Raw genomic sequence first — 26,651 nt, forward strand, 5'->3', positions numbered from 1 at the left:
TAATTTATTTTTTTATTTTAGAGAGAGAGTGCACTTAGGGCTGAAGAATCTCAAGCAGCCTCCATGCTCAGCACAGAGCCTGACTTGAGGCTTGATCCCACATTCTGGGATCATGACCTGAGTTGAAATCAAGAGTCCAATGCTCAACTGACTGAGCCACCCAGGTGCCCTTATGATACTGTTTTCTCATTTAGGAAAATGTTAATGTCTTGTTTTATATTAAGGCTATAGTGTTCATCGGCCCTATTTCCTTTAAACGTTTTCTTTGGTATTTTGTGGTATTATTGACATTGTCAGTAGGGCAAAGGAAAATCTCATTTCTACTTCTGGTTGTTATTATAGAAAAACTAATTTTGATACATATCAGATACAATCAATCAAATTAGTTTTGTGGGTTTTCTATATAGTTTTACATTCTGCAAATAAAGATAATCTTCTTATTTTCTAGTTATTATACTAATTATTCTATTTTGGGGTCTTTTCATGAGCTAAAACTTAAAAAAAATGTTGAATAATGACAGGGCATCTTTGCTTTGTTTCAGATTATAATGTTTCAGATTCATTAAAATGACAGTAATTTAACTATTTAATATGCTGTTGGTTTGGAGGAGTGATCTTTATCAAGTTTGGGAAATTCCATTTTAATCCTTCTTTTATTTGTAAATATTATCAAATATCCTTTAGGCATCTATTGGTAGAATTGTACAGTTCCTTTAATACATATAATGAATTACACTGGATTTTTTAAAATGTTACCTTTTTGCTATCAGTACTATTTCTTCATGTGCCAATCTTTTAATATTTTGAAGCACTCAATTTGGACAGCTTTATATACCAATTGTAGAACTATATTATACTGTCAACCTTAACACAGTTATTTTGCCAGCAAAAGGATTTGGGAATAGTAGAGGAATTGCAATTTGGGTCATGTAAGTGATGGCAAACCATAAATAAGTCAGATTAAAGGAAAATAATGATACTTCATAGAGAAAAGAAGGAAGTTGGGAGGGGTTGTTTTGAACCAAAGTCTATTGGAGGAAAGTGAGAGTTCAGGGTCGTGAGTGTTTCTCATTGGCTGAGTTGTGGTATTTTCTTATTGGCTGGGGTAGTTGCTGGCATGGAGAAATTCATTCTTCCTCCTGCTGGAGTAGTCAAGTAGGCCTCTTCCTATTGCAGGGAATGCAAGGTATGTCTCTCCCTGTTGGGGTGTGCAATTGATGGTGAGTGGTAGGGAATAAGAACACCCTCTTCTGGCTTCCCAACTTTTAAAGATTTTAAGTGATATCTACACCCTATGTGGGTCTTGAACTCACAACCCGAGATCAAAAGTCACATGCTCCACTGACTCAGCCAGCCAGGCACCCCTCCCAATTCCATTTTAAATGAGGTCTCCTTTATTCAGTTTCACAATACTTTTAAACAGACATATAGTATTACATGGTATAGATCTACTACAGTTTACTTAACACTGATTAACAGCTACTTAGGTTGCTTTTTAAAAATTAAAAATATTTTTTTTAATGTTTATTTTTGAGAGAGAGACAGAGACAGAGCATGAGCAGGGGAGGGGCAGAGGCAGCAGGAGACACAGAATCCGAAGCAGGCTCCAGGCTCTGAACGGTCAGCACAGAGCCCAATGTGGGGCTCGAACCCACGAACTGTGAGATCAGTGACCTGAGCCAAAGTCAGACGCTTAACTGACTGAGCCACCCAGGGGCCCCTTAGGTTGCTTTTTAAAAACTCGATGCTGTGATAAACATAATTGTGTAACAGTATACCTCTAAAATGATTTCTGATTTCACCTTTACTTTTATGCTTCCTCTATAGAGAATGGAGTGGCGGAAAAGACAAAGTTCATATATTCAAAACTTCTTGAATTTCTGATGTTCAGATATCCCTCCTTATATAGAAAAGGCAGTTTTCTCCCCCAGGCTCAATTTACCTAAAGACATTCTGAGTTGACCTTCTATAGTTTTTGAAGCTCTGTCTCTACATCTTTCCTAATCTTTTCCGTATCTCCATGCAGCTACTTTTTGTGTATCTCAGGGATATGGCACATTTTATCTTTCACAGATTCATTCATGATTGTGAGTCCAATGTGTGGGCGTTTCCCCTCATGCCAAACAATTTGACACCAGCCAGATATCCTACAATTCAACTCAATTGTGATGTGATCTACTCAAGAGACAGTATAAGACTCCACAGGTTAAGGGTTTGGTCCTAGAAGACTGCCCCCCGCCCCCCTCCATTTCAGGCACAAATTGCAAGTCCAGGTTGTCACCTGTGCTTCTGACTGGCTATATAGATCAGAGGTTCCAACATCTGTTCCCTGGATTTGATTAGTACGCCAGGGCAGCTCACAGAACTTGGGAGAAACAGTTTACTTATTAGGTCACCAGTTTGTTATAAAAGACAATCCAAGAACAGCCACATAGAAGAGATGCACAGGGAGAGGTATTTGGAAATGGTGTAGAGTTTCCATGCTTTCTGTGTGCATCACTCTCCCCACTCCCACCCCATCTTCACATGTTTACCAACTCAGGAACTCTATGAACCCTGTTCTTTTGGAGTTTTTATGGGGCGCTCCATTACACAGGCATGACCAATTAAATCATCGGCCTTTGGTGACTGAATTCCGTACCTCCAGCCCTTTTTCCCCTCCCTGAAGGTGGGGGTTGGGTGGGGCTAAGTTTTCTCACCTTCTAACTGGGTAGTTGGCTTCTGGGGCAACTAGCTCCCATTCTCATCTAGGGGCTTTCCCAAAAATTGCCTCATTACCATAACAAGACATCTTTATCGTTCTCACCACTTAAGGAATTTCAAAGGTTTTAGGTGCTGTGTACCAGGAACAGGGAAGAAGACCAAATATAGAATTTATTATAAATCACAATGTCACACTCCGCCTCTCAGCTTTCACAACACAAGATGGGTTAGAATCTAGAAAGTTGACAATGGCAATACCCTTTCTATCCACTCTATGGTATACGTAATTCTCAAATCTGTCGGTGTAACAGAATCACTTCAGGAACTGGATAAAAGTTTATATCCCTGAATAATAACCTTCATTGTGAAGCAGAATTTCGAAGGTTGGCGCCCTTAGAATGTGCATTGATATAATAATAATAATAATAATAATAATAATAATAATAAACTTAAAGCCATTAAAGTTATGATTTATTTATTTTTTTACTCCTCTTGTTGAGACTATGCTTCATCTTCACCAAATCCATGGGACAACCTTTGGAAGCACTCCCTTTGGGTCCACCCCTACCTGCAGGGATCCAGGTTGGGGCCAGTAGTGGGAAGGGAAGTTCCTGCCCCTGTAGGATTCATGCAAGGGCTCCAATGGTTGTGCCCATGGCAAAGGGCCCTGAGTTCCTGCCAAAGAAACATGGTTTGTGTAAGGCTTTGTCCTCCTGGTTTTAATTTTTACTATGCAGAAAACAATAAAAAGCTAAAGAACTCTTAAAAGGAAAAAAATTACCACAATGTCAATACCTGAAGACAACCACCATGTCACTTTAGTATTTTCTCTCTCAGTCTTTGTTGGAATTGTTCCATTCAATGGCATTATGATTTCATTTCCATTAAAGACCAGACTTTTATAAATATGCTTAGGAACCTAGTTTTCCTCCCCTTTATTAGGTCTATAAGAAAATGTATTCCAAGTTCTAAACTATTAAAATGAGATTTTTGTGAGCCTTGAAGCTAAGAAGACCTGGGTTTGAACTGCAGCCCATCATTTACTAGCTGGGCAAGTTTTAAACATCTCTGTTCATCACTTTATTTCTAAAGCAAGAGTAACATTTACAAAATGCCTAAAACATAGTATACACTTAGTAAGTGTTAGTTACTTTCTTTATGATACCTCCAAGTTTAAAATTTTTTTCCTCACAATATGGCTAATTTTGTTTTCTCATAATTTGTTCTACCAAAGTTTCTATTACTTCTTTCATTCGAGATATAAAGTTTCTTTTCTAAGGTGGATTGTCATTACTGAATATCTAAATTACTTCAAGTCTGATTTCCAACCAGTGTTCTAACTAAAGTGCTCTAACTTCACATTTTGAAGTTTTATTTTTCTTTAAACATACTATTTTTTAAATTTTTATTTTTGAGAGAGACAGAGAGCGAGCAGGGGAGGGGGAGGGAGGGAGGGAGAGAGAGAGAGAGAGAGAGAGAGAGAGAGAGAGAGAAAGAATCCAAAACAGGGTCCAGGATCCAAGCTGTCAGCACAGAGCCTGACACAGGGGTTGAACACACAAACTGCGAGATCATGACCTGAGCTGAAGTTGGTGCTTAACCGACTAAGCCCCCCAGGCGCCTCTGAAGTTTTATTTTTCTAAGCTGCATCAACTGTAAATATAGGGAAATCTTTAAGTATTATACACCATATTGATTGGATTTTGACATTAATGTCCATTCTTGTGAGGGGCCAGCTTTTCCTATTTCCATTTTTATTGTGGAGAACAGGGGCAGAGAAAATGGGGGAGGCAGTGGTCTATTTTCCTTTCCAAGAGTGTGAAGAAGGCTACTCATTGTCCTCTAAATCTTTTTGATCCTTCGTTTGTAACTGAATTCCCCCCTTCCAGTTAGGCACACAGCTGCCCATTCATACAGACATTTCAGGCCTCAAAGAGGGTAGGGTTAAGGTATGTGATTAAATTCTGGCAAATGGATGTGACCATAAGTGACCTGAACCTTTGGTGCTCTTGCCCTTTCCCTCTCCTCTTTGGCCAGGATGCAGATGAGCAAAACTATCATAGAAGCCATTATTTTGGGCAGCATCCAAATTTATGTCATTATGAATCATAGGCTACATGCAGCAGCACCAAGACTGGGGAATTTTCTGATATTGCTGAAAAAAAAAAAGTGAAAAGGGAAGAAATATTCAGCTTAGGTCTAGGAACTTGGTACGACTTCCTCAAGTCCTATACATAAAATGTGGAATCATGAATGGGAGGACAGAATTAATGTGGTCAGACATGAGTTTTAGTATGAATTTTGAAGTTAAGACTATTGTCCAACAATGTACTAGTATATATTAGCCCTACTGTACAGAAATAGATTGTTTGTGAGCATATAAATTATAAATTGCATATGTGGCTTACAGAATAAAGACATGTTTCCAATCCTTAAATGATATCTGTTAATAGGTTCTCATGGTATATGCAAAAGAAACAAATGGTACTGATTTTTGCAAGTAATATGCTCATGACATATGGATATTTAGGTAAGTATCTTTGCAGGAAATGGATTAAAAGTCAAAAAGGTGTATGAGGGAATATCAGCATTTTTTCTTCAACCACAAAAAAGTTACACTTGTTTTTAGGTTTCTTCATTCTCTAATTTGAATTTGGTAAAGTTATCAATGATTAATGTAGTCGTTCCTTTAATAACTAAAGAAGAGATTCCACAAAGAGAAACAGACAATAAGTCTGAGAAGCAACTGCATTTTGCAGATGACTTTTGCTTTTCAGAAGATTTCTGGTGTACTCAAAGCAATTATCGTGATGTTATGTGGCATCTATAAGATATCACTGACCATTAAATTACAGGATAAAAAATGCATTTCATTACTTGGAAATGATTTCACTGAAAAAACTGACATCAAGGGCAGGTCATTTCAACAAACTCAGTTTTGGTGGGACCTCATGGCAGGGATGAGAAGCTCTGAGAGCAGTTACTCATTACTGATGGAAAAGGAACACAGGTCCCGGCAGTAAGCAGTACATGATCTACCAATGTCATCTTAGTTATTCCCACGGGCACCGCAATAGTACACAGGACCACAGAGAGCATCAGTATGAGAGATCCCTATCAAATACTTTTTACCAAAGACTGTTTTGTTCAGTTAGAATACTGTCTCCCAGGTTTTTGAACGAGCAAAAAAGCAGTTGCAATCTAAATAAAAATGAAAAGCAGGATTTTTTTAAAAGTGACACTGGCCAATGACTATTTCCTGAAAACTACCATGAACCTACTAATGTGCTACTGTCCATGTCCATGTTGCATTTCTAACACCCAAATACAGAGATAAACGGGCTTACTTTACCAAACAATGCAAGGGATTTTGTAAGCAAAGTGTTAAGGTTCCCTAAAAACAAAAATAAAGCAATCTTAAATGTTTCAGAACCTGACAACAATGCACAATCAAGCTGGCCACAATGGACACATCTATAGCCTCTTAAAACCTATGTTTTCTCTTGAAGACTGATACTGAAAGGTTTTCAAGTATCACTAAAAGTGGTTTAATTAAAATTTCCTGTCAAAGGAATTAAAACAACTGTTCAAGAGGAGGAAAAAAAGCTTAAAAAGAATACATATTGAATGATTTCATTAATGTAACTAGAAAATGCAAACGAATTTATACTGTTAGAAAGCACATCAGGGTCTGGGGCTTAGGGCCTAGAGTGGAGGGAGGCAAGGACTACAAAGGGACATGGGAGACCCTGGGGAGGCGGGACGGAAATGTTCAGTATCTTGCTTGTTGGATGGACTCCCAAGTGTATACACATGTCAAAACTCAGTAAACTGCACTCATTTAAGTGGATGCAGTTTAGTGTGTAAATATTACATCCCAATTAAAAGACAAAGAACAAAGAGGTAAAAACAAAAATACAAAACAAACTAAAAATGGAAAAGCCTGAATTAAGCCTTTCCTAAGAGCAGAGAACAAATCTTTCCAGACCAAGCCTCACAATATCATTATTCGTATTTCCATTTTTAGCAGGTCTTTCAGCTGAGGGGAGTGAAAGAGTGACGACACCCCACCACATTGAATAAATAATGTGGAAACTGAAGCACTCAGCAAGTTTTAAATTATGGCAAAGCGGTATAGAGCACAGACTTGGGTTTAAAAGTGTTGGCTAGAGGACCTGGGTGGCTCGGTCTGTTAAGCATCTGACTGTTGGTTTCGGCTCAGGTTATGATCTCATGGTTTGTGGGATGGAGCCCTGTGTTGGGCTCTGCACTGACAGATAGAGCCTGCTTGGGATTCTCCTTCCCTCTCTCTCTCTGCCTCTCCCCTGCTTGTGTTCTGTCTCTCAAAATAAATCAATAAACTTAAAAAAAAATAAAGTGTTGGTTTTGTTGTGATCTATAGAGTGGTCACAAAGCCTCTGTGCCTGCAAGTTACCTCAAATCCCCCCCTTCCCCCACTGACCATCTGCTACTCAGTTTACACATTTTCCCATGCTCTTCTTCACATCATGGGCTTATAGTGGCTACAGAGTCCCCTTGCATGAGATTCTGCCTAAAACAGCTGACGGGGGAAAAGTAGACTCAGGCCCAAGTCTTAACATTTAGGAGCCCATTTTTCCATCTGTGAAATGGGAGTACAATCTAACTACCATGTGACTAAAGAGAACATGTAACTTGGCATTAGCCATATGGGCTTCACTTATAATACATGCTCAATAAATATCTGTTAAAGAAATAAGTGAATCAATGAGCTGATTTACTAAAATGAAGATCGAGTTTATAAGAATGTGTATATGTGCACACAGGTGCTGGTTGGGGGGTTAGTAGGTAGATAATGGAATGAAATGCTTAATGTAACTTAGATATACTACAGGAAACCAGTTTCCTAATGAGAAGAATCACTCAGTGATGTATATACCATGTTGTACCTCATATAAATCATGATTTAATGAAATTGTGAAGAGCACCCATTTAACAAAAACTTTGAATGGTTAGATAGATTATGTTAAATGGCCAATCATCTAGCTTCTCAAAAATCATGATTATGTTACAACAGTGTTGAGTACTGTAAGAATACTCACTACTCAGTTTTTATTTGACTTTGTGTGAGGTAAACATATTGCAGAGCAGAACACCTCACAGCTTATTTGCTGATATAAATCATTAACCATTTTTGTAAACAAGTTTAGAATAACAATCTGAATTTTATTACAAACAAAAATAATCTAAAAAGCTTCCTTCAATTATACAGTATGCACAAGGATTTCTGCATTACATGGTTTTACATAAAATGTTTTGAATGATACAAGTGGGACTTCCTACCATTTGAAGAGGAGTTGACTGCTGAAAACCATACACTTAACAGAAAGAAAAAAGTTTCACAGGCAAAACCTATGATCTCTGGCTACAGGCAGGAGCGGAAACTAGGAACATAAAAGAAGCTTGGAGGAAAAAAAAGACAATAAATACTCCAAAATGCTTTAGCAAAAAGAGTCAAACATTTGTAAACAACTTTTAAACAAATCTCTTTACTATGTGGTGTTGCTATAAAGTCAAGTCTTAACTGATTTTCATTTGACTCAGAAAAGTTACTTTTACTGCTGAGTATTTCTCTCTAGACTTTGTTTTCTTTCCCTGGAGAATAAAATATAATTAGGTATTGTTCGAGATTCTGAATTTCTTAGAGGGGGGCCTTTGAGCCACTTGCTTGTCTTTTTGCTATTTCCACCCAAAAATGAGGGTTAGAGTGAAAGGTAAAACCAGAATCAATAAAAATTTTGGCTCCTTATTAGTCTCTGTTTGGAGGTTTAATGGGTGAGGATGCTGATAAAACTAGCTGTGGATTTTAATGATCCCTGCTGCACTTTTATCCCATCAGGGATAATCAGGACTTAAAAAGTATGAGCTTTGCAACACAACTACTTACAAACCACGTAGGCTGAGCTGCACTCAGTGTCTAGGACAATTACTGTTTGAGAACCCCCAGGAACTTACTGTAAATAAACAAGCAAGTGTTCAAGAGCCTGTTTTTGTACTTGGTACCATGACGTAACACTACTATTTTCTTTCGTTTTCCTACTTGAGACTTTTATGAAGTGATTACATGTAACAATAATAAATTTTCCCTTTAAGTATATATGATATATAGTAAAAACACATTAATGACTAAAATAAAATCTGAAGTCAAGCATTAGCATCCACACTTGAATGTCTTGTGCTCTGAGATAATCAGAAAAGTCTCTGAACACTGACTAGGTCCCTCTTGGTGAAGTGACACATGTATGTAACAAGCAGCAATGCTAGGAGTTATACTTTTCCTTAGTCTACAGGTATTTTCTGTGCCAATTTTATTTTACTATTAATGTGTTGAGACCAGTATCACTTTCAGCTAGGTAATCAAATTATTTGGGAATGATAACCTTTCTTTCATTTACATCAAGCAATGGTAGACATTTATTTACTGGAAACTTTCTAATAATAGATTTTGAGGAAGCTAAAAATGACACAGTTTAGTACAAACTGTCCTTTACCTTTATTGCTTGTATACACAGGAATACATTATAAAACTCAGTGGAAGGAGGAAAAAAATAACAGAAGAAAAAGTTACCTGCTTTAGCATTTTTTAAGAATAGTTTTGATAACTTCTTAGATCAACTTGCTTATCTGAAACAGAGCAGAACTACAATACAATCATGATATAATTCTAATAATCACAGAAATTATGCTTTCATTTTTAATTTTCTCTTCATAAAACATTAATGCTATAAAAATGAGGTTGATGACATCCTTATTTAAAAGACACCTTGTACTGGTATCAAAATGTGATTTATTTTAATACCAACTGAAAAAATAGAGCTTATATAGTCTATTATTTCAATGAAGTTTTTTTATTACTTTTATTTTCAAAGTTTACGGTAGCAAAGTTATTGTTAACAATATAAATTTTCTCTTTATAAGTGTTGAAATTCCCTTAAAAGTGTTGAAAGGCAGCAGGCATTCTAGGATGGGCTTGTAAGGAAAATTAATTATTCCAATGTTGATAAAGAGTATACTTGATGAATTTATATTTACTTCTTTAACTTCCTTACTAACTTCTCCTGATTTGCCAGGTTTTTTTTTTTTTATTTTTTACTCTTTTGGTATCATAAAAGAAATCTAAGCCCAAGCCTTTTAGTTGGAGCAATTATTTCCATTTTCCATCATTTCTCTTCAGTTTTTCAAATATACACTACAACAATCCAATAATCATTGCAGGAAGGAATGATCATTTAAGCTGGATCGTGTTCATTTACCTTTTAATTTCATTTAGGAGATATTAATATTAGAGTCATAAAGTCTTTACAGTCTCAACACACATACACACAATCACAGAATTAAAAATCTTTATATCTTAAAAAAAGGGTTCCATTTTGTTCAATGTATCATAATTTCAGTCCAATGAAATATGCTTTTATTAAATACAGCAGCCGCCACTTACCTTTAAATATTTTATGGATGGAACTAAGTTCAGTACTGATTGAAGGATGCTGGCATCAGAGCCCTCACTTTGGAACTATCTCTAAAGGTTCTGCATTTCTATAATGTACCACTGATTATTTTAGATTTTATAATACCCTGTCTTTAACTTGGTATATACCATCTTTTGGAAAAAAAAAATTATTTGTTTTTTGAGATGAGATACAAGAACAAAATCATTCTTGAGGTTCCACCTCGAAAAAAGGCGATGTTTGCACATAGCAGCTAGTTTGATACCCCGTTTTGTTAGGCTAGCCTTCACACAATGAGCATGCATATATAGCCATGGTTCACTGCATCTGTTTTGAAGTTGAGAACTGCTGCTTATTCAAGTCACAGATGCCCCCATGTTATGCAAGGAGACAGTTGAACTGCATGTCCACCATGAGAAAAAGAAAATAAACGATGAAACAAAATGCAGCAAATATAGGCAGTTGGCATTCAGAACACGCCCAAAAGCTAACACTCACAAATTGTCATTAGAAGGGCTTTTCTTTCCTTAAAAAAAAAAGTCTTTCTTTGCATATTTTAAAGAAGGTCCCAGAGAATCATGAAGTGCCTTGTCGTTTTTGCTGCTGGCTTCTGATGACCTCTAGTTGTTTTTTACATTGCTGGTAGTAAGTAGAAAGGCTTTTGTTTTCATCTAAAAGCTTTTTATGTTCCTGTACCAGACGAGATGTATTTTGCTGGTCCTTTTCATCCTGGTCCAGTTCTGCAACTAGTTCTTGCCTAAAAACAAATACCACATAATAAAATATAGTAAAAGATACACGATAGAAAAAATTTATACACTAATAACCAATGAGCTCAACTAATTAGAACTTTTATTCTGGCTCTGTCATTATGCATCTCAGGGACACCATGCAAATGTAACTGCGGGCTAGAATGGAGACTAGCATCCACTCTTCTGGTTTACCCATACAAACACCATAATCCTTTTATTTTAATAAGTAACTCTACTTAGACAATTAGTGAATACAGATAAAATGGTATAATTAAAGTTTCAGAAAATTTTATCTGGTATCCTTTTTGTGTAGGAAGAAAAAGGCTGGGGAAGGGCTCTGACCACAGGAAAATAACATGACGTTTTTACCATTCACATTCCACTTTTACACTCATGAACTTTTATTCATGTTTTGAAGTCACAGTTTTATTTAACCACAGTGCCAAGTGGGGGCTAATACAACATTTGCAAGCTAATTAAAATAGATGCTATCAACTTAAATCTGTTTCTTATTTTAAAACAGTGAGAACAATACAAAGTACCACTTTCAAATGAGTTATTCACTTTTAAGAACATTTTCAGGAAAGACCCTTAGAGACTTTCATAGCCTGATAAACTTTTTGAAGCCCTCTTTTATTTGGGAGATGTTCAATATTAGCTCCTATAGTGAAGTTACTGGATATAACTGAATAACGAAAAGCCTCCAAATGGTTTTCTTGTAATACTTCTCATTTTTAAAGTATTCAAGGGGTGCCTGGGTGGCTCAACTGGTTAAGTGTCCGACTTCAGCTCAGGTCATGATCTCATGGTCCGTGGGTTTGAGACCCATGTCAAACTCTTGTCCAGCTCAGAGCCTGGAGCCTGCTTTGGATTCTGTCTCTCCCTCTCTCTCTCTGCCCCTCCCCTGCTTCTGCTCTCTCTCTCAAAACTGAATACACGTTAAAAAAAAATAAAGTATTTAAAATTGATTAAAACCATCATAGTTTTCACATTCCTTCAATCCACCATTTATTTTTTCCAGCACAGAACTCCTCTTTCAAATGAATAAAATATGAAAAAAAGTATAGGTTAAACATGTGAAATAAGAAAGTTTTTTTTTTTTTTTAAATAAAGTACTAACAGTTCTATAGTTAGCTCCATAATTTGCAGACTCTAATATTTATTTCCTATATAGCTTTTAAGGTACTGAATTGAAATCATTTACATTGTTGTAACAATAAATTGTGATGGAGCTACTTTTTGTTTGTTTGTTTTTTTGGAAGTACAAAAAGAAATTATTCCAGGAAGCAAGAAATTTTCACTTATTTAGATTAAACTTAATAGAGGGAATCCTATTACCATATATACATATAGTTGCCATGAGTTTTTCCTATAGCACTTCATTTTAGTTACCACAATAACTCAGCTTCAGAGGTACAAAATTTCATGAGGTACAAAATTTCATGAGGTTCATGTTTAAGAAAACTGAAGTTTTGGGTTTCTTTAAGAATTTCAAATAAAGGAGTATGGGAATTGTAGTTCTTAAAAAAGCGAGGAAGGCAGCCTCCATAACTCTTAGAAAGACACATGTGAGTATAAAACTCCCAAGAAAAACACTCACAGGTATAAAATAAAGTAATTCTATTCTCCTAAACAGATACCTGGAGAGAACAGATCTACAAAATGTTTCTAAGATAAAGCACAAGTGAACATTAGTAAATCAAATTATTTCACTTATGTCCAAGGAAACAATAAATCCTTACAATTATAAATCTAAACAGCTTTTAATTTTAAAATTCTTAGAACATAAAACATGTTTATGTAGCACCAGTTTATTTTCCTTAGTTTTAATGTATGTAGTCAAAAAGGTTTAGTTTTGCAATAAAAATAGCCAAAAGGTGCTACAAACCGAAAGGCAGAACATATGTAGAACCTTCAAGTTACAAATATAGTTGAACAACATGGGTCTGAACTATATGTATCCACTTATACGTGGATTTTTGTATAGTACTGCAAATGTATTTCCCCTTCCTTTTGATTTCCTTAAAATTTTCTTTTCTCTAGCTTACTTTATTGTAAGAATACAGTACATAATACTCATAGCATATAAAATATATGTTAATTGACTGCTTATGTTATTGGTAAGGATTCTGGTCAACAATAGGCCATTAGCAGTTATGTTTTTGCGGAGTCGGAAGTTACATGCAGATTTTTGAAAAAAATTTTTTTTTTTTCAACGTTTTTTATTTATTTTTGGGACAGAGAGAGACAGAGCATGAACGGGGGAGGGGCAGAGAGAGAGAGACACACAGAATCGGAAGCAAGCTCCAGGCTCCGAGCCATCAGCCCAGAGCCCGACGCGGGGCTCGAACTCACGGACCGCGAGATCGTGACCTGGCTGAAGTCGGACGCTTAACCGACTGCGCCACCCAGGCGCCCCAACATGCAGATTTTTGAATGAGTGGGAGTTCACAACCCCAACCCCCAAGCTATTCAAGGAAGTCAAGTGCATGCTTAATGATTAATTCTAAAAATTAATACAGTTTTCATGTCTTTAAACAATATTTCACCTTAACATATTTTAGACCCAAAATACTAATGTGTTTTATTTTTATTCATAACAGTCAACTTACTTTCTCTGTAATAACAATGCAATTTCTGTTTGAACTTTCATATATTCTTGTGCCATTTTACAATGCTGCTCAAACACTGCCATAGATTCTTTGGAGTTTGGGCACGGTGCTAGAGGCTGAAAATAAATAAAGAAAGTTAAAACATAATTAAATCAAATCTCAATATCAAGCTGAGAGTTAATATAGTGACTGTGATATATTTTTATAGCACTAAAGCAATGATCTTTTAAAAATAAGTGTTAACCCAGGGCCTAGAAAATTTCAGTGTCCTTTTGTCAGAGTTAACTCACAGCTTAAATTCACACCTGTGGTTTTAACACTTTCATTGTTATAGCGGATCATGACTAAAGTGATCACTGGCCTCTGGTTTTACATTTCAGGTTGCCAAACCGTTATTATACCAAGAGGGTTTATGGCTCTCATACTCATGAGGAGACACTGAAGTGTATTACTTATATTTTCAGTCACAATGAACGTGATAGTGTATTACAAAATCTACTAAGTAGAAATGAGCTTAAGTAAATTTTATATTGTAGTGCACTGAAAGAGCAAAAATGCTATTCTTGGCATCCTTAAAGATATGGGAGTATTTTAAGACAATTGTTAAGAACATGATTTTGCCAATTTTAAACTTGATTAACTTAACTGAATGAATTATTTTAACTTGAATTTAGAAAGTTTGGAGAAGCCAACTAAAAGCATAAATAAATGAATATACGATGACAAGATATGAACACTTTCTAGGTAGATTCTAGAAAGATTCTCTAGCTTAGATAGCTTTCTAGATAGATTCTCTAAACTTTTTCTATAAGGAAAAAGTAAAAACGGTCACTGAGAAACTACTCCTTTACCTGTAGTTGGTGATCCAGTGTAAGATAAGCCATTGGGATGGAGTTATCCGATCCATTGGTATCTGGAATTCAAGTATGTGTTTATTTATTTTCTATCATAAATAATTATAAACAAAAAGCAAGAAAGCTTCATGAGATATTGGCATTTTGTTCCTAAAGTAAACAACACATAAAATAAAAGTTATTGCTACTGGTAATGAAGAGTCTATTTCTGAATTTAAAGGTAAACACAGAACATCCAATTACCAGATAATCAGAATGCAATCATACTCTCATACAATTTAAGTTGGCTATAAATTACATAATATTAAAGCTTACAAATGCTTGTTCAATTAAAAACAAAAACAGTGGTATGGGACCTTTTTTAAATTTGGTCTTCACTCACCCCACCTAATCAAAGCTCGTATCTCTTTCTTTCCTTGACCATGCTAAGTTTGCTGTAAGGCTGTGTCAACCCCTTGAACATTCGTGCTCTTTAACGAAGAAAGAGGGGAAAATAAGAGATACATTCTCTTCCAATGGATTACCTTCAATTTATATATATTCTAGTGTGAACCCTCAACCCACCTCCCCTAATGAGAATCACTGCAGAAAATGAAAGATGTTTTTGATGGGAGTATGTTAAACACAGGTATAATGAACAGTTAGGTATATGGAAACTGTAGTTCAGTGTCCTGTGTGAAACAGTTAAATGGATTAAATCAAACAACTAGTCGATTTTACCAAATTGTTTGGACGGCTTTTGTTTGTATTTCATAAGAGGTAAACTGTCATAACTTGCATGAGTCACATGGGATTAACATTTATGCCTCCGGAAGCAGGCAGGATAACTGTGAAGTAATATGGACTTTTTATTTCAGAAGTAGCTGCCTTCCCACAGTTAGGAAAGAGTAAATGAGCTACACAAGTGAACTGTTCAGCCCTTTTCCTGACAAGTGACTCCTTGAAAGAGTGGTATAGATAAAGACAAGGTCAGGCTGACAGTAAGGCACTATATGCAATGCAATAAAAAACTAGGACAGTTTGATGGTTCACTAACCTCAATAATTTATTGTTGACTGATGAATATTCTAGTTTCCTTTTTTAAAGCCATTGAGAATGTGCTTGCAAGTAACTCTAAAAGCCAAGCTAAATCAGATGAAATAAGATAATGCATGTAAGAAATACCATGCAATGCTGGCATATGGTATGCAGTCAACACATGGTGGTGATGGTTACTATTACTGTAGTCGTTGTTGTTACTGATATAAAATGGGAGCATTAGAAAGGACAGGCAATTTAAATTCTAAAGTTTGTTTTTCCGATTGAAAAAGTAATGCTTATTAAATACCGGAGTGCAATAAAGAAAAATAACAGCATATTGCCTAGTAGAGTCCTACCTACCTTAAAATCATATACACTATCATAAATGTTTCCTGAAATGGTTAAACAAGAAATACACTTAATTTGTTATTTCCCTCACCAATTCTTTCCCCACCCACAACAAGACTTTCAAACTATGCTCCCATGGAACACTATTTTCCACAAAATTACAACTGATTGGGGCACCTGGGTGGCTCAGTTGGTTAAGTGTCAGACTCTTGGTTTTGGCTCAAGTCATGATTTTGCAGTTCGTGAGTTCAAGCCCAACACTGGGCTCCATGCTGATAGTGCAGAGTCTGCTTTGGATTCTCTCTTTCACTCTCTTTGACCCTCCCCTGCTCACACGCTCTTTCTCTCTCTCTCTCTCTCTCTCTCTCTCTCTCTTTCTAAATTCATTCATTCATTCCTTCATTCATTCCCCCTGGGGCACCTGGGTGGCTTAGTCAGTTAAGCACCTAACTTCAGCTCAGGTCTTGATCTCACAGATCGTGGGTTTGAGCCCCGCGTCGGGCTCTGTGCTGACAGCTCAGAGCCTGGAGCCTGCTCCGGATTCTGTGTCTCCCTCTTTCTCTGCACCTCCACTACTAGCACTCTGTCTCTCTCTCTCAAAAATGAATAAACATTAAAAAAAATTTTTTTTAAAAATTATTTCCCCCCGACTTTATAGGAAAAATTAAGTGTCTTGAACTCTTTTAAAAACACTTCTAGGGGCGCCTGGGTGGCTCAGTCGGTTGAGCGGCCGACTTCGGCTCAGGTCACGATCTCGCGGTCTGTGAGTTCGAGCCCCGCGTCGGGCTCTGTGCTGACAGCTCGGAGCCTGGAGCCTGTTTCCGATTCTGTGTCTCCCTCTCTCTGCCCCTCCCCTGCTCATGCTCTGTCTCTCTCTGTCTCAAAAATAAATAAACGTTAAAAAAAAAAAAATTAAAAAAAAAAACAAAAACACTTCTATTCCTATTACTCTTTCTTAAATCTTTGGTATTTGAGGGCGCCTGGGTGGCTCAGTCGGTTGAGCATCCGACTTTGGCTCAGGTCATGATCTCGCGGTCTGTGGGTTCGAGCCCCCCGTCAGGCTCTGTGCTGACAGCTCAGAGCCTGGAGCCTGCTTCGGATTCTGTGTCTCCCTCTCTCTCGGCCCCTCCCCCGCTCATGCTCTGTCTCTCTCTCTCTCTCTCTGTCAAAAATAAACATTAAAAAAATTTTTTTAAATCTTTCATACTTGATGTATCTTATTAAATAAATACCCTGTATCTGATATGTATTTTAGAATTAAGTATACCAGTGTTTCACAGTATTCAGGGAATGGAAAAAAAAAGCCAAGGATTGTTATTAACTATTAAAGTACTCAGCTTACACTGCAAATATAGTAGTTTATTAAATTTATTAAATAAAGCATGCTAAGTTTATTTTTATTTTTAATGGGCCAGTATTCTGACTCTAATAATATTACAAGAAGTGGGCTCCATGTCTTATACTTCTGTCTTTGCAAACATTGAGTGTTTTCCCCCTCTGTGGCTCCCTCTACTGTGTCTAGCCATCTCTCTCACTAACTGCTCTTGGGTATGTGTCTTTCTTTATCCCCACTATTATAAATAGAAACCCAAAGGCCCTCATTATGTGCTGTGATTATTAAACTGATGTATGCTTTTTACTTTTCTCTGAAAATGCATAGAAATCCCTTCTCTTTTAAAGTAAAAACATCTGATTAATTTTTTTTAACTATGTATGTATGCATTTGTAATTTTTTCCTAAATCAGGGGCCTTCAAAGAAAAAGGATTTGCCAGTATCTCTTCCCTGTAATTTACTGTATTAGCTTGATCATCGATACTTTTCTTAGAAACAGTGCAAAGCTGAACTTCATTAAATATAAGGCTTAAACCACTCTCAACTCTTAAAATTATAGTAAAAATTATTTAAAAATGCCAAAGACAAATTTCAGTTGAATTCTGGACCCAGGTACAATTTCTAACTATTGGCATTTTGTGGTATCTTAGGTCCCAAAAAGAAAAAAATGAGACTGGGGTTGGAAGGTTGGAAGAACACGGGAAGCAGAAAAAACACAGCAGTTAAGTGAGAGGGACGTAAGAGGATTTTAATTTTACTTTAATGAGTTCACATCTGCCACATGGTGACTGGTATGTCTAGATCAGTCTAGGCTGAAGTCAGGAGGCCGAGTTGAGTACCTCCCTCACCAGAGGGCTGAAGACCCAAAAAGAGCTAACAGTACCTGAATGTTAATGATCAAGTCTGTCAAGAGCATTTCCCTATGTACCTCTGAGGAGAAGCACACAATGATGAATTCTGCACATGTGCTGCTGAGTACTGGTTAATGTTCTGGACAGTCCTAGGTTGGGCAATGCTAGGGGTGAGACTTAAAGGAGTTTTTGCCACCACTAAATTTAAACTTGCTAAAACTAGAGAGTACACCCTTGGCTAAACATAGTTGTATCTTACACGAAACAGAGAAAAGCTACTCAGTTAATTTTTTATATTAAATTATGAACTTGACTAAGCCATGCCAAATATCTATAAATATTTGTAAGTAGTGTTTTTGTTTATAAAGACAGAAAGCTGACTTTTCAATTTGGATTTAATTGCCACTATTAATAACATAGTTGATCTTATACAAGATCCCAAATGATCTGATTTTCTAAGGTCTAAGAGATCATCTTTCCCTCTCTGACATAATAACATGTAATTAATAAATTTTTATAGAACCATACTGCTGAGTATTTATTAAGGAATTCTCTTAATGAGGAAAAGTTAATTCCACTATGGCACATAATTTCCTGCTTGCCCATAATAAACCTATTCCATCATTAGATTTTAATACTAATATTTTAACCAGTTAGTCATTCATGTTAAGGATTTTAGTGACTCTTCACAGGCTTTTTAAGGTCTAGTTAAAAATTTAGACATTTATTTATTTAAATTTAGAAATTTAAATTTCTAACTAGAAATTTATGTATCTGAAATGAAGTCTCCCTACCAGTCTCCCTACAAGTTAAAAACGATTCAAAAGGTCAATGGTCAGAAATTTTTTTTTCACTGAAGTGAGGTACTGGCATCTTGTGTCTTTAAAACAAAAGACTGAGATGAAGAGGATTATTATTCTGATTTTAGTTCTTTAAAAAATAATGACTTTACTACTATCATCTAGTAGGATGGATCAAAAATAGGAAAATCAGAGATGTAAGTTCAAGAATACAATATCTTCCTGTCTGTAAAAACCCCAAATCAAACCATGTTCAAAATACATGTTTAGTATCTGGGGGGAAATGAAGTATCTGGGGAAATGAAGTATCTGGGGAAATGAAGAGGGCAAGACAATCTCAGTACTCATAAAGTCATCTTTAAGTTTATTGCTAAATATTTGATTTTATTAGTATAAAAATCTAACCTATTGTAAAATGTCTGCCTTTATTTAAAAAAAATTTTTTTAATGTTTATTTATTTTGAAGACAGAGGGAGAGAGACAGAGCGTGAGAAGAGCAGGGGCAGAGAGAGAGGCAGACACAGAATCCAAAGCAGACTCCAGGCTCTCAGCTGTCAGCACAGAGTCTGACGTGGGGCTTGAACCCACAAACCATGAGATCATGACCTGAGCCGAAGTCGGATGCTCAACCGACTGAGCCACCCAGGCACCCCCAAAAATGCCTGCCTTTATAAAGATCAGAGTCATAACACAAAGAAATGAAAACAAATATGATAAATTCAGCTTCGTAATTATAATGAGGAAATACACTGGTCACCTGTGGAATCATCAGGAGTCCATGGATGACTTCGACTTGGCTTTTCTGAGGTTGGTCCTGAGGTAGTGATCATTCTGACACTAGGACTGGATGACCTACTGCTTACCTGTAGGAAGAAGTAATAGAAGGAACAAAATGTGATGTTTATGTGGGAATAAAAAAAGGCAAGAGAAAATTTTTATTATAAAGCAAAAGACAGGCTTCCATTTCTATCAGCAGAGGTCCTAAAACACTCTTGCAAAAAATATATCCTCTAAAAAGATACCTCTTAAAACTTGGTAAGCTTTCAGAGCACCCAAGGTGGCTCTGTGGGTTAAGTGTCTGACTCTTGGTTTTGGCTTAGGTCATGATCTCACAGTTCATGAGTTTGAGCTCTGGTTCAGGCTCTGTGCTGCCAGCACAGAGCCTGCTTGGGATTCTCATTCTCTCTCTCTCTCTCTCTCTCTCTCTTTCTGCCCCACCCCTGCTTGCACGCTCTCTCTCTCAATAAATGAACTTAAACAAACAAACAAAGAAACAAAACTGCTGAGCTTTCAAGAAAGTAAGAGAAATGCTCTGAGACCAGAAATAAAGCAGGAGCAGGAGTCTAGTAAGTGCTTAAGCTATTAGACGGGAATTTCAGTTGAACACCAATGACCTAGAGCTTTTGTTTCGCCTACTTTCTGTACTCAGAGGAATAAGCATAAAGTCTTGGGCCTTTGTAGGATGGGAGTGAGACCAGAGAACTGCCCTGCTTAAAGCTAAAACCCAAGAAAGTCTTCACTCTTGGGGAAAAAGTAAACTAGGAAAAACATCTACCCTATAAAAGCAGATAGCAAATAAATTTGTCTGCATTGGTAGTGGCTCTGGGTGAAGGGGAGAAAATGTATACTGTGAATTCATAAAACATTTCCATAATTGATAGAAGATACAACAAATCCCAATGACAACCAATCCCAAGCAGAAAAAATAACAGAAAAGCTACAATAACTGAGTTAAACATGGGTCATATCATCGTCAAATTCTAGAAAACAAAGACAAATAGTAGATAGAAGGAGGCAGCCAGAGAAAGATTATCCACAAAAGAATACTAGTCAGATTCTAAACAGCAAAAAGGAAGCCAGAAGCCAGAAGAAAGTGGAATATCTTTAAGCTGCAAAAAGAGATTAACTGCCAACTTAGAATAGGTTAGCCAACAGAAATATAAAGAATGAGGTCAAAATAACGTTCTTAGACAAGCAAAAAGGGAGTCTACCATCCATATACTCTTATTATAACAATATCTAAAGCATGAACTTTAGGGGTAAGAAAAGTTTTTCTCTGATGGAAGGGCCTAGTTACAATCAGGAATGTTGGTAAACACAAGGATGAATCTATACACAGAAAATATTAAACAATGGAAACATGACTAATTTACAAAATTACCAAGCAAAAAATAAATAAGATGGAACTAAAAACTGAACAAAAGCATAAGCAAAATAAGGAATGCTTTAAAAATGCTTATATTGTTGAGAATAAGAATAAAGATGTTAACTTAGGTTCAGTATGAGTGTTAAAGTTTCTCAGGTAGTTACAAAACATAATACATGACTCCAAATAAGAAAGACAAATAATGGAATGAGAAATGTATTTGTTCAATTCAAAGGAAGGAAGGCAAAAAAGGAGAAAAAAAGAGAAAAAAGCATAAAATAAGGAGGAGCAAACTTATCGATAATATAAATGGATTAAACTCTTCAGTTAAGATATTTAAAAAAATCAGAGTGTCAGGCTAGATTAAACATTGTTATAAGAATTAGATCTAACAGAGATAGAGAAAACAGGAAGTTAAAGGATAAAAAAGGATAATCAGGCAAACCTACCCAAAATAAAGTTATTCAGCTATATTATATGAGAGAGGATACGTTTTAGGGCAAAAAAAAAAAAAAATGATTAGAGAAGGAGATAAAATGATAAATGAGTCAATTCACTATGTAACAACAATTCAAAACTTATGTGCTCTACCTATTATACTACATGCTGTATCTATACATCGCTTCCAAATAGATAAAGCAATAAAACTGCAAGGAGAAAGGGACATATTCACCATTATTGTGAGATATTTTAATATTCCTCTGTAAATATTTTATAAAAGCAGACCAGGGGTGCCTGCGTGGCTCAGTTGGTTGGGCGGCCGACTTCGGCTCAGGTCATGATCTCGCGGTCCGTGAGTTCGAGCCCCGTGTCGGGCTCTGTGCTGACAGCTCAGAGCCTGGAGCCTGTTTCAGATTCTGTGTCTCCCTCTCTCTGACCCTCCCCCATTCATGCTCTCTCTCTGTCTCAAAAAATATAAATAAATGTTAAAAAAAATTTTTAATAAAAAAAAAAAGCAGACCAAAAAATATATATATATAACACTAGTGAAACCTGAACTCCAAAAAAAGCAAGCTTGATCTAAACAAAAAGATATGACTAAAAATTGGAGAATATGCATTCTTTTCAAGCACCATGGAACATTTATGAAAACTGATCATGTACTAAACTATAAAGCAAATCTCAAAAAAGTTAAAAAAAATTATTACATAAACCATGTATTTTTGTACTGATTCAAAATTAACCTTAAAAATCTCATGTTTAGACATTAAAAAAATCTTTTTTAATGTTTTTATTTATTTTTGAAACAGAGAGAGACAGAGCATGAGCAGAGGAGGGGCAGAGGGAGAGGGAGACACAGAATCTGACGCAGGCTCCAAGCTCCGAGCTCTCAGCACAGAGTCCGATACAGGGCTCCAACTCACAGACTGTGAGATCATGACCTGAGCCGAAGTTGGACGCTCAACCGACTGAACCACCCAGGCGCCCCTGTTTAGACATTTAAAAATACTTCTAAATAACTCACTGGTCAAAGAAAACAAAGTGGAAATGAGAAAGTAAGTGATTTTTACCATGGAACACAGTAAAACCTGTGGGATGCAATTAAAGATGCACTTGAGAAAAATATTTAATTCTAAATATTTAGATGAAAAAAATCAGAAGTAGTGACAATTTACAAGATAGACATTTAACTTACAAAGTTAGAAAAAGAACAAAGTTACCAGTCCCCCCCTCCGATAACAAAATAAAAATGAGAATACTACAAAAATTTGGTGGTTAGTAAATTAAAAATAAAACAAAAAAAAATCAAGTGTAACAAATTCCAAAAAAATATAAATCACCAAAATTTCTATACATTAAAGAAAACACCAAGCCCAGAGGATTTTACAGTTGAGTTCTATCAAACAATCAAGAAAATATCACTTTCCATCTTAAAGAAATTATTCTAGAAAAAAGAAACACTTCTTGACTCATTCTGTGAAAGTAATAAACCTGATTAAGAAACAACAGAATAAGAAATACTACTAGCTAACCTCACTGATGAAAACATATGCAAAGTTAAAAGTCCTAAAAATTACACTAGCAAATGAAATTTGGCAATGTAAAGACAATAAAAATAATTTGAAAAATTGAGGGTATCCCACAAATGCAAAGGCCACTTGATGATAGGAATTCTATTAATCCAATTCATTATATTAACAGATTAAAGGAGAAAATTCTCAATAGACATATAAAAAGGCATTTGACAAAATTTAACAGCCATCTATGAAACTACATTTAACAAACTTAAATTCCATTTAAGAGAAGATAATTTCTTAACTGGAGATATTTATAAAAAGTCTAGAAATGTGGTCTGAGAGAAAAAGGTACTGTAGGCTGGTGGATGACAGGGAGGCCACAGGCAAGGAATACAAAGAAAAGACTCCTAGGCATCGATCACGTTCCATTTCCTAAGCTGTGTGGTGGATTCATGAGTGTCCATTTTATAATCAGCTTTCGCAACTTACATATTCATATATTCTTATCTATGTATTGTTATTTCATATATTAAAAAGTCTCAAAGGACATATGAACTAAAATGGATTTTATAAGAATCGTTTTTTTTTAAAGCACCTGTTTTTCTTGAAGTGTTAGTGAATACCCTACAGAAGACACAAAAAAGAATATGGAGTTATACAAAGTAAAACATAAAAAGCACATACATTCATGAAGAACCTTATGTCCAATTTCAATATGTAAACACAGAAAAACACTCAAAGGGCTGCCTGGGTGGCTCAGTTGGTTGGGCGTCTGACTTCGGCTCAGGTCATGATCTCACAGTTTGTAAGTTCGAGCCCCACACTGGACTCTGTGCTGGCAGCTCAGAGCCTGGAGTCTGCTTTGGATTCTGTGTCTCCCTCTCTCTCTCTGCCCCACCCCTGCTCACACTCTGTCTCTGTCTCTCTCAAGAAATGAATGAACATTAGAAAAAAAAAAAAGAAAAAAGGAAAACACTCAAAGACTGTATTAAGTAAAATGAGGGGCAATACAGCAGTGGAAAGTACCCTTGAGTAGAAATTAGCAGATGTGAAATCTAATTATAGTACAACGTCTGATTTAGTTTATTTGAAGAAGTCTCCTTTCTCTACAGAGGGGTTGGGGCTGGGTTATTAAAGATGTGATGACTTTTAGTGTATCATTCACTACTAACGTTCTGTTAAGTTTTGACAACTCACAATGAATTGAGGGTACTAAAAATAAAAGGCACTTTTACAACAAGTTCAGAAATAAATCATAAAATAATTGAAGAAATGACTGGTGGAATGTTACTCTCATCTTGGGTACCTACTGAAATTCCAAAAAGCTTTTCTATACCATAAACAATTTTCAACTCAATTATCAGACCGGTCTTTTCCAAAACCTTAGTTTATGCATGCCACACTTACAAAGGTGCCCTGTGTATAACAATACTCATTCAGTTCTCTCCTCCTTGCTAATTCCTCTCCATTCTGTAAGGCTCACCTCAGAGTCCCTTCCACATTAAATGCTCATTCTTGTTATATTCTTGGTTCTTTGAGCACAAAGCCAAACCCTGTGTTTGAAGACTGCTTTATTCTAGCAGTGTGTAAAGTACAAAATGTTCATTTACTGGTTGTCGTGGAATAATTCTGAAATTTTCACCCTGGCATTCCTGACCCTCCATTGGCAGGTTTTACCTTATCCAGATGTTCTCTACTCTGACAATTCCTTATGCCCCTCTTTCTCTCCCTGTTTTTAATCTTGACTCCATATTCATCCAAGGATTATATGCTCTAGTGCAAAGACCAAGTATGAAAACTGAACTATATGAAACTGACTTTTTAAAAAAAAATGTTTATTTTTGAGAGAGAGAGAGCGCAAGCAAGCAAGCGCACACAAGCAGGGGAGGGGCACAGAGAGAGGGGGACAGAACCCAAAGCAGGGTCTGTGCTAACAGCAGATAGCCTGATGCAGGGCTTGAACTCACAAACTACAAGACCATGACCTGAGCTGAAGTTGGACGCTTAGCTGACTGAGCCACCCAGGAGCTCCAAAACTGACATTTTTAAACATCAAAATATCAGCAAACTCACATGATTTAGTCTAAATATATTTTGCAGACCTGGGCTTAAATCCCAGTTCTGCCATTGATAGCTGTGTAAACTTGAATAACTCAGCCCTTAAGCTCATTTATCAAGTGTGGATGAGAAGTAGTAGTAATAGTTTAAGAAGTCAGGCACTGGAGACAATAAAACACAGAACTGGAGTCTTTAGCTTGCCATTTATTAGCACTGTGGCTTTAGGTAAGTTATTTAACCTCTAAGACTCAACAGTAAAATGAGGACAGTATTACCCACTTCATCAGTTTGTAAAAAATCAAATGAAATAAAGTACCTGAAGGGGTTCTTGACACGATAAAAATGCTCACTAAATGAATGATAATTAGGTTGTATCACAAGATAGGAATATATGAGTGCACTTGCAGCACCTAACAATTCCCTCTCAAGATCAAAATCACAGTTCTTTCTATAAAACATATTTAGTGACTAATTCCTATCACAAAGACATTTTTCTCCTTTGAAGTTTGGCTGTATTTATAGTCTGCTACTACATAAACTTAAACTTGAGCTGGAAATAGTTTATATTACCCTCAAAGGTTGCTATTCCTCAAAAGCATTATAATATCCTAAGGGGAGAAATCATGTATACTTTTATTTTGTACTCCCCAGGATTTAGGATATTGCTGAATATACAGTAACTACATAATAAATACTCACTGAATAAAATGATAACATAAACTGTTAGCACTCAGATATAAGATGGGTGTTTAGACTCGTTTACCTTTAGTACTCAGGAGAATTAGAATACACACCAAAGAGAACCAGTGATGAAATATGCAACTCTTCCTCTTAGGAAGTTGTTACCCTTGGTAAAACAAGTACAGACTCTATGACATTACTCACGAGTTCTTTAAACCTTCTCTGACTAAAAGAAAGTTTTGATGACTTAAGGATAAAATGATTTGACCATAGTTATAATTTCTATTATAAACCAAGAACAATTTTTCTTCAAAATGCTGGCAGAGGGGGGTTTCACAGTCAATCTAATTTTGTGCTAATATTCTTACTTTAACATTTTAAGAGAAGAAATAAATACAAGTGTTTGTGGACACGTGAGACTCAATATAAGTTATGAGAAATTAAACAAGATACAGTATAAGTAAGACTTGGGCTTAAAAAAGATAAGAATGAATTTGTATTAAAAAAAAAAAAAGCGGGGCACCTGGGTGGCTCAGTTGAGCTTCCGACTTCGGCTCAGGTAATGATCTCATGGTCTGTTGAGTTCGAGCCCTGTGTCGGGCTCTGTGCTGACAGCTCAGAGCCTGGAGCCTGCTTCGGCTTCTGTGTCTCCCTCTCTCTCTGACCCTCCCCTGTTCATGCTCTGTCTCTCTCTGTCTCAAAAATAAATAAACATTAAAAAAATTTTTTTAAAAAAGCCACTGACCATTTGTCATGTTAAAACACATATTCCTATCTGGACCTAGTACAAATTATAGTACCGTATTCCTTAAGTTTAAATCTTTCCCAGGAGAACTACTCATTTATTTTTCACTCTCTACTTTCCAAGAACATTTAGCACCCCAGGTGCATAATCATTTGTTCTACTTGAGATTTCCTATGGCTATAAAAACTAAGAAATAAGACTAATATTCTTAAGTCAAGTTTCAAAACTAGTCTTTCCTTAAAACTACAAAAAGACATGAGCTAAATTTATATCCTTAAATTAAATAAGTCTTCCTATTTCAAG

At 36.1% G+C, this 26,651-nt stretch overlaps 1 protein-coding gene across 8 annotated transcripts in view; it reads right to left on the bottom strand.

Annotated features, from left to right (window-relative positions):
• Positions 1–3,154: 3,154 nt before the first annotated feature.
• Positions 3,155–26,651, bottom strand: part of MAP3K7 (mitogen-activated protein kinase kinase kinase 7) — an 85,546-nt gene continuing 62,049 nt past the window's right edge. For 2 of the 8 annotated variants that reach the window (XM_060616197.3, XM_060616195.3), the window contains 4 exons: positions 19,518–19,623; positions 14,406–14,467; positions 13,555–13,670; positions 7,888–10,947 (listed from right to left, as the gene is read on the bottom strand). In XM_060616197.3, the coding sequence (XP_060472180.1) occupies positions 10,767–10,947; positions 13,555–13,670; positions 14,406–14,467; positions 19,518–19,623 (465 nt within the window). In that variant the 3' untranslated portion in view covers positions 7,888–10,766. Of the gene's footprint in view, positions 3,379–7,887; positions 10,948–13,554; positions 13,671–14,405; positions 14,468–19,517; positions 19,624–26,651 lie in introns of those variants that run through there. The other 6 variants (XR_009605113.3, XR_009605112.3, XR_009605111.3 and 3 more) reach the window with 6 other exon arrangements.

This window comes from Panthera onca, chromosome B2 (genome assembly GCF_046562875.1).
Source record: "Panthera onca isolate mPanOnc1 chromosome B2, mPanOnc1 haplotype 2, whole genome shotgun sequence".
NCBI classification, from domain to species: Eukaryota; Metazoa; Chordata; class Mammalia; order Carnivora; family Felidae; genus Panthera; species Panthera onca.